Below are 8,534 nucleotides of genomic sequence, written 5' to 3'. Positions count from 1 at the left end.
GTGCCGCGTGCCGCCCACCAGCCCCCGCCTGCTCCCTGCCACCCTCCCTGCCCATGACGCACCTCCGGCTCCGGAAGTAGATGTACTCGAAGGGCAGTGACCAGGGAAGCAGCAGGTAGGTCAGCGCCTGCCCGAGCCCCGAGCGGCGGAAGTGCGCCCAGGTGCTGGGGTCCCTCTGACAAGCTTTCTTCAGTGCTGTGGGGACAGTGCCACGCGGTCCCGTGGGGCAGACATGCCCCTCCTCCGCGTCTCCCTGTGTCTCTCCGGGTCCCCACACCGTGCCCCACAGCCCAGCTTCCGCAGAGCACGAGGAGGGCCAGCCAAGCCCCTGGTCCTCGAGCCTCACCCTGTGGCCCTGTCGCACGGACGATGGGCAGGGAGACCAAGGTCAGAGCGGAGCAGCGCTTGCTCAAGGAAGCAGCAGGCCCAGGCCGGCCAGGCCCCAGGCTCCCTCCTCCGCTCCTATCTTGGGGACCGGCGCCCTCAGGAGCAGTGACACTGCAGTGTCATTCACGGTCACTGTGACCCGGGTGAGCTGAAGCTGCCAGCACCCGGGCTGGGCCAAAGCCAAGGTCCCAGTGTCGGCCCCCAGCGCTGTCTGGAGGTGACAGACCCAGCTCAGTCTGGGACGGGGCTTCCCTGCCCGGAGCCACGGGGCCCTGGGATGGGCACCACCTTGGGAAGGCAGGGGAGGACCAAGGCCCACACAGGCCATTTCCCCAGCCAGCTGCAGGTGGGCCAGGCTGCTTCAGGGTCCCCTCAGGAGCTCCGAGCCCAGGGCATGGCCCCAGGGCTCAGAACACACTAGGCCCACCCGTCCCATTCCTGCTGTGGCCCTGACCACCATCACCACTCTTCCCAGGCCCCTGCCTCCGAGTCACTGGCCCACTCTGACCTCTGTCATCCCGTCTGCGATGAGCACGTAGGCACCGAGCTTCCAGTGTCACTTGCCCAATCACCTGCAGCACTCATGCCTTGCCCGGTGCCCCCAAGGCCATCTCTATGAAGCACTGGGTCCCTCTGCTGTAGCCACACGGCCCCCAGCTGGCCCTTCCCCATCCCAGCACCTTTGCACATGCCCTGCCCCTGGCAGCCCGACCTGGGCAGTATTACTTCTCCAGTTCCCCTTAGATGCCTCTCAAGCTCACCCCACCCCGTTGCCTACAGGCCTTGGTCCTCTGCAGCTGCTGTGATCACAACACCTGTCCACCAGGCAGGACAGTGGGCTAAAGGTTCCAGAGCAGAGCTTAGTTGGGCCATTTGCCAGCTGTACAACCTCGGACAAGTTCCTCAACTTCTCTGTACTGTGGTTGCCTCCTAGGCAGTGGGAGCATTCCTGTCCTGTCCTGTCCTCAGAGTCTTGCTGGAGGCTGACATGAGCCTGTCTCCCTCTGGGGTCTAGAACCCACCCCCCATGTCTCTTGGCACCTCCTGCAGCGTCCTGGGCAGTAGACAAAGACTTGCTATCTTGGGCGTTCAAATTCCACAAGTGCAGGCTCTGTAACTCTGACAAGCCCCTTCCCCTTATTGCTGGGAAGAGGTGGGAGTCACATGGGCTCAGGGTAATTGTGAGGGCTGAGGGACACTGAGTATAAAAAGCCTCTGCAGGCAGAGTTGTAATCCCTGCACTCTGAGAGGCTGAGGCAGGAGGATCCCAAGTTCAAGCCCATTCAAGGCAACTCAGCAAGACCCTATTTCGAAATAAAAACTAGGGCCAGGGATTTAGCTCAGTGGCACCATGCCTACCTCACAAGCTCAAGGTCCTGAGTTCAATCCCTGCTACCGATAAATAAATACTAACTGAAAAGCTCTGGGATGTAGCTCAGTGCAAAGGTCCTGGGTTCAGTTCCCAGTACCACAGCGAGGGGAAGAAGCCCATGTACACAGTCGGCACTTAGTAGGTGCTCAGCAGATGAGCCCTGCAGGCGCGAGCATGGGAAGGGGCAGTACCAGCCTCCAGCTCCGGCGAGAGCTGTTCGAAGTTGGGCACATCCTTCACCCACACGTAGGGCACATCCCAGTTAAAACCCTGGTCATGGTCGGCATCCTGGAGCCCCTCCACCGGGGCTGGCCACTCCCTTGATACCAGCGTCCGCAGCACTGATTCCTTGATGAGCCCTGGGCCAGAGAGAGTGGGAGGACACAGTGCTTTGAGGGGAGACTGGCCCGGCTCTCTGAGCCACCCCCTTGGCCCTGGGTGGACCCGGGGCTCCTCCGGAGCGAGCCCTTCCTGCACCCCTCACCCTCTCTGCCCTGCTCCGTCCTTTCTCAGTGTGTCATCAGAGCCCAGATCCAGGTTCAGCATTCAAACTCTAACTCCGACACCTGCAGCTCCGTGACCTAACCCCCCTGGGCCTCAGTTTACTTCTCAGTGGAAAGGGAAACCGAGACCTGCAGTTTAGATCTGTTCTGAGAATTAAATCTGAGAAAGGCCAAATGCTTGGCCTAGGTCTAGGCGTGCACTGTGCCCTGCGTGGGCTCTCTTGCTGTGAAGAACACTGCCCGGGGGCCCTGCCAACCTGACCCCATGCCTTGGAGATGCAGCCTCTGTCCTGCTCTGCCTAGAAGGCTCTTTCTCCTGCTGCTGCCTCAAGGAGGCCCTCCCCGCTCACCTCCACCCAGGCCAAGCCAAATCCTTCCCTGAGCGGCCACTCCACAGCTCATCCTGTCGCCGCACCCGTCTCCCTAGGGTGCCTCTCTGGGCCTGACCCTGAGCTCGGGCCAAGCATGCAGCAGAGGCCGAGTTGTGAATGAGCAGGTCGCCCAGAGCCCTGGCGGTCAAATGCCCCAGAGGCAGGGGCCGCCGGGTGTGCTCTGGGCCGCCATCCTGCCACCTACCGCGTTGCTCCAGGAACCTCAGGCAGTCCAAGTAGCCCTGTCTGCAGATGTTGGCCAACACCTGCCAACACACAAGCCAGGGGGTCACAGGCCAAGACGGGTCCTTAGCCCGATGGGGTCACAGCCCTGCCCACCTGCAGGTGACACGGACCTGCGTGAAACCCACTGCTCAGGGCAGGCTTCCAGCTCCCTCTTTCCTACCCCTAAATAACGGGGTAACCAGGAGCGGGGAGGACCACAGCTCTGGACGGTGACCCTCTGTGGACACGTTAAAGCAATAGGCCTACAGAAGAGGGCTGAGGACTGGGGAGAGCGTACAGGGAAAGAGGACCGAGTTGCAGCTATCGAGGGTTTTCTGTCAAACTTCATCTTCCAGAAACTCTAAGGGCAAAGCTCAGGACAGCAGGCTCCCTGTCCGTTTCTTTGTATGCTTGTGCCTCACTCCACAACCCATAGCCAGTTTGGCCAGAGTCCGGGATGGGGCCGAGAGCAGAGTGTCAGCCTTGACTTCGCTGCTCCCAGTTGTGTGTCTTTGAACAAGAACTTAACCTCTCTCAGCCTTCTGTCCTCTGAGGGTAGGGATGCCCAGGACCTGCTCACAGAGCCTGGCAGCGTGGCTCCCACTCCAGCAATCCCTGGACATGGGGCGAGTCCTCAGTGGACCTTCAGGAGGGAGGGAAAGGACAGCAGGATCACAACTTGGGCCCCAAGCTTTGGCCGAGCGTGCAACAGGGCTGTGCGTCGGGCTTAACCGAGGCTGTGGGGAGAGACCTGGGCCATGGCCATGCCTCTGCCTGGGAAGGGCCAGACCCACCTCAGCTTTTGGGGGAAAGAGGGACATGTAGCCCAGGAAGAAGTTGAGGGTGGAGATCTGGAAGGTGGCATTGAAGGCATTCAGCTCATGCAGGCTGGGCGAGGTGCTCGGGGGACAGATGTCCACAGTCCCGTTGAAGGGTGAGACCATGATGGTGGAGGGGCAGCTGGCGAAGGGTATGCTGTTACTCAGTGCCCCATCGATGTAGCGCTGCAATTCAGGGGGTGGGCTGGGTGGGTCTTGCAGGGCTCCTATGCCCCCCCAACCATAAGAATGCTCCCGGGGTGGCCTACACCAGCCCACTCCAGCCTGGATAGCTGGGAGGGCCCAGGATTCAGCAGGTGCCCAGGGAACGGGGCCTCCTCCAGCCACAGCCCCCCATCGCCTGACCCTTGGTAGCCCAAGCACAGGGAGGGGCATGGACCTCACAGCCCCAACTGCACTCACCTCCCCTCTGAACTCAGGGGGGATCGTCCCACAGTAGAAGGGAAAGAACAGGGTGCAGACCAGCGCCTGGAGAAACAGTCACAGGGACAGGCATATTCTTGCCCATGGCTTCTGCCCCTGCTCTCGCACCTGGTCCCCCCACCACCGTGGAGTCACTGACCCTGGTGAGTGAGAGGCACCCAGGAGGTCATCACATCCAGCAGTGTCTCAGCAAGGACTCCCACCTCACCCTCCTCTCTGCTGCCCACCCCTTTCCCTGCCATAGACACACAAAGGCACCAGGTACCATATCTGCCTCACCTGTCTGCTCAGAATTCTCCCCCAAACCCCTGGATTGGCTCATTGCCTGAGACGTGCTCGCCACCCTCTTGGCCCTAAAGAGGCGGGGATTTCCATCTGCCCCTTTCCCTGGGATGCTCAGGTGCCCAGCGTGGAACAGGTGCTCAGTAAAAGTTTCCTGGCTCAAAAAGTGCCCAGAAGAGGGGGTGGGGCAGGGCTGGGCAGACTCCCTCTGGGAAGAACCCCGACTCCTGCACTCAAGGGCCCTTTGGAAGCAAGCACGCTCTCCCTGAACTCCCCTGGGCACCTGGTCCCCTCACCGAACACCCGCTGGCTCCCACAGATGCACCTGCCCCCGGGAAGCCCCTGGAAGCCCCTCCGGCACCTCCCCGCCCCCCACTTGCAGCCAGGACCTGGATCCCAGTGCCCACTCACCTGGACAACCTCCTCTTTGTCGGCAAAGTCGGTGACTATGACATTCTGGCCATCGGGCCAGTGGGTCAGCGAGATGCCCAGTTTCTGGGAGGCCAGAATGTGACAGTCCTCGGGCAGAGAGTCTCTAAGCCTCTGTCTGATGTATTCTAGGGGTGCGTAAGCCGGGTGGAAGACGCCCAGGCTCAGCCCCTCCAGGTGCTTGACCATGTCCAGGAGGTTGGAGCAGCAGTAGTCTGTGGGGTGGGCCGAGGAGGGGAGTCCTTAGCCCAGGGGGACAGGTGCCCACGCTTCCTGCAGCGGGGGGGAGAAGGTCCTCCCCCTTGGCCCCTCAGGATTTCCCTGAGGTTCCATCTGCCATTTGGCCCCGCGTGACCTTGGAAACAGTCTTCCGGCCTGTGAGCGCAGGCTCCCTGCTTTGCGGTAAACATGGTCCCCAGATTAAATATGGAGGGACCACCCAGGATGTGAAGACCGCGGGACACAGCCAGGCAGAGCTCTCTCGGCGCCCCCTCCCGAGCTTCTCCCCTCCCCCCAGCCCAGGACGCACCCACCGACTTGTCACGGATGATACTGAGGGCGTTGAGGGCCCCAGCCGAGGAGCCGTAGATGCGGCGGGTGCCCTGGAGGAGGCGTGGGGCCCGCTGGCGCAGGCCGTGGGTCACCCCAAAGTGGTAGAGAGCCAGGTAACCCGTGCCGGCGAAGGACAGGCTCCAGCTGTCCTCCTCGTCCAAGAAGCCCATGTGGGAAGGGTCAGGGAAGGGACCAGCTGCGAAGACGGCTTGGATACAGCAAGCACCCCAGCGAGGGTGACCGTCTGGTGGGGGACACAGGGCTAGAGGGGGTTGGAGCCCAGATGTGCGGCTCCGGCAGGGGCCCTCTTCCGGCCCAGGTGTCCCCAGCCCTGCTCCGCCCCAGGCTGAGTCAGAGGCAGCCCCAGCCAATGAGGCTCCCAGGCAGCAATGAACCCCAGAGCCAAGTGTGCCCCAGAATCCCCACACCCACATCCGTTGAGATCACAGATTTCTGGGTGACAGGACCCAGGCCTGGTGCCAGTCTTCCCTGGCCTCCTGCAGCCTTGGCACGGATGCTATCTCCACCCTCGTTTTTCCAGTGAGGAAGCTGGGTGTGACCTGGAAAAGGGACAGCGGGAGAGTGGGGGAGCTGGACCCCCAACACCTACCCTGGATTCAACAACCATACTTTCTTAGTTTTTTCAAGTAAAAAATTTAATTTCAGGAATTGAGTTCACCATTTATAAATCCACTAAAGTGCAGTCCATGCAAGTTCAGGTGAAGCTTAGGTACAGTATTTTAACAAAAATGACAACTTTTCTAAAAGGGCCATAGGCAAATGGATGATTTTTTTACCCTGAATACAAAATTGATTTGAAATGAGAAAATTAACCCCTTTTAAAATGTTAACACAAAAACTTCTAGGGCACAATTGTTAAAAGAATCTGACAACTGATATTTCATTCTTCTGTCATTGGGATTCTAAAATACCCAATTGATGTCTGAATCTTCTCTTTTAAAAAAAAAAAAAACACATAAAGCTTTCTTGACAACTGCCGTGACAGGTGCCTTTACTGTTTTAATAAAGCCACCTCAGTCTTTCAGGAACCAGGGTCACCTATGGGAGTCAGGTGGTCTGATACCCGTCTTGACCTTCCCTATTCCTCTGGCTGCAGACTCCTCACTCTGGGCAGGAGTTTTTCTTCCCAGTAATCGCTGGGACTCAAATGTGAGGACCTGAAGAGCGCTTTCTTCTCTGATCCTTGTACCCACAAACACATACCGGCTGTCAGCTGCCCAGCCCCAGTGGATCTGTGCTGTCAGCGAGACACAGCAGGGGGCGCCATGCAAGTAAGGAGCATCAGGACCCCGCATTTAGCATGATGAGACTGAGAGCCCTGCGGAGGCCAAGGACCATCCAGAGGGGCTCCTCTGGAAGCTGAGACAGGACAAGCAAGAGAAGGTAAGTCCCCGAAAAGCCCCAGGAGCCCCGCAGGGTGCTCCAAGGAGGATGACAGACAGCAGCACTCCTGGCAGGGACGCAGGAAACCCTTGTTAGGGGGACAGAGAGCTCATCACAGCCAGCCCTCCAGGAAGCTGGAAAGGCACAGGGAGACCCAGAGTGAAACATCATTCTGCATTTCAAAGGCCGTGTGGACATGAGGACACGCCCACGAGGTGAGCAGGAGACACCGCTAGGAAGAAACAGCGGAGCTGGGCTTGAACCCACGCCGGATGACTTGAAGGTGATGCCTGGGGTTTTCCTGCCCCACCCCTGGGACAGCAGAGAGTGTCCAAGGGACAGACCCAGGTGACCGCTTGGGAACAGAATGCCTGCTAGCCTTTTGCCAGGCCAATGAGAGTTGGGGGTCAGGAGAGGCTTGGGGGTGGGGAGCTCCATAAGTTGATTACACACCGTGCAGTATTCATGCTCTGTCCTGTGAGAGCAGGGCCCACCCCACTGTACAGGTGAAGAAACTGAGATATAAACAGGAATGCAACGGAGCCCAGCAAGGGACAGGCAGAGCTGGGACTCTGCAGGCCTCCCGGTGGGCCCCCAGGGAGAGCAAGGAGGGGCAGGAGTTGGGGGAGGCCCTGGGTTTCAGCTGGAGGGGTCTGCAGGGCTGAGTGAGAGCAGGGATACTGTGTGTTTCTTTCTGGGGGGCAGAGAGGAGACTGGAGGGGTCGCTGAGATACAGCAAAGCCAAGCCAGCAGTGCAGCAGAAGTGCACAGCAAAGTGACAGAATGCAAAACGGCACATGTAGGGGTGACCATGTAGAAGAAGGTAGGGGAGACGGGGAAATATCCCTGTATCTGCTCTGCTCTTTGCTTTGCTTTGCTTTGCTTTTGGTCGCACTATGTAGTTCAGGCTGGTCTTAAACTTACTGTGTAGCCCAAGCTAATCTCAAATTTGAGGGTATCCTTCTGCCTCAGCCTCCCAAGTGCTGGGATCACAGGCCACCATACTCAGGTATCCACTTTTATATCCCCAACTTTTTTTTTTAGAAAAGAGGGGGCAGGGACTAGAGGTTAGTGTTTTAAGAGGCGAGTGAGGACGCGTGGAAGGTGTCAGGTGCTGAAGCTCACCTTCGCCTATGAATTTGACTTTGGGATTACTGTAACACTATTCACATGCACACATGGGCACAGAGGCATTATCATGACACCTGGAACATTCATATAGGGACTGTGGATTAAAGAGTAGTGTATGGACTGGGGATTTAGCTCAGTGATGCTGCTGCCTGCTTCGCAGGTGCAAGGGCCCGAGTTTGATCCCCAGGACCAATAAATAAAGGGTAGCATCCCTGTTGTATTCAGTTTTTACAGTTTGAGCACTGCACTGCACTTACATAAGAGGAGCCCTGGTTCTGGAGAAGTTTTGTTGCTGCGTTTAGTGGATGTGATGGCACGAGGCAGAAGTTCAGTGTCCACATCCATCTCTAGATCTACCTCTGTGCGCGCGTAGGCAGAGAGAGCCGGTGTGGAGGACCGAGAAGCTGAGGCAGGCTGTGGAGACAGGAGAGTCTGAGGGGACGCTGGGAGGGGCCCATGGAAAGGGGCCCTGGACCCCAAGAAGAAGCCCGGAAGGAGGGGTAGGAGAGGTGCTCTTTTCTTCTGGAAATCTCTGCATCTGTGCTTTGGCCACAGGAGCTCAGTAAGCCACCTGGCTCAGGTCACTGGCGTGGGAGGGGGGACACGGAGGACAAGG

The 8,534-nt window shown here is 58.6% G+C and overlaps 1 protein-coding gene and 1 long non-coding RNA gene across 2 annotated transcripts in view; one reads left to right on the top strand and one right to left on the bottom strand.

Moving 5' to 3' along the window:
- Positions 1-5,601, bottom strand: part of Pnpla5 (patatin like phospholipase domain containing 5) — a 21,427-nt gene extending 15,826 nt beyond the window's left edge. Inside the window, exons 1-7 of the mRNA XM_033765929.1 lie at positions 5,361-5,601; positions 4,814-5,046; positions 4,100-4,165; positions 3,653-3,862; positions 2,839-2,899; positions 1,951-2,118; positions 63-195 (exon numbers count right to left, since the gene is read on the bottom strand). Coding sequence (XP_033621820.1) covers positions 63-195; positions 1,951-2,118; positions 2,839-2,899; positions 3,653-3,862; positions 4,100-4,165; positions 4,814-5,046; positions 5,361-5,553 — 1,064 coding nt within the window. The 5' untranslated portion in view covers positions 5,554-5,601. The remainder of the gene's footprint in view (positions 1-62; positions 196-1,950; positions 2,119-2,838; positions 2,900-3,652; positions 3,863-4,099; positions 4,166-4,813; positions 5,047-5,360) is intronic.
- A 912-nt stretch (positions 5,602-6,513) lies between these two features.
- Positions 6,514-8,534, top strand: part of LOC104869237 — a 2,619-nt gene continuing 598 nt past the window's right edge. Inside the window, exons 1-2 of the long non-coding RNA XR_782252.1 lie at positions 6,514-6,787; positions 6,973-7,070. This is a non-coding gene — a long non-coding RNA (uncharacterized LOC104869237). The remainder of the gene's footprint in view (positions 6,788-6,972; positions 7,071-8,534) is intronic.

This window comes from Fukomys damarensis, unplaced genomic scaffold (genome assembly GCF_012274545.1).
Source record: "Fukomys damarensis isolate Sample0158 unplaced genomic scaffold, DMR_v1.0_HiC HiC_scaffold_19, whole genome shotgun sequence".
Lineage (NCBI taxonomy): Eukaryota > Metazoa > Chordata > Mammalia > Rodentia > Bathyergidae > Fukomys > Fukomys damarensis.
The sequence above is the reverse complement of the archived record's forward strand: the minus strand, read 5'-3'. Positions and strand labels throughout refer to the sequence as shown.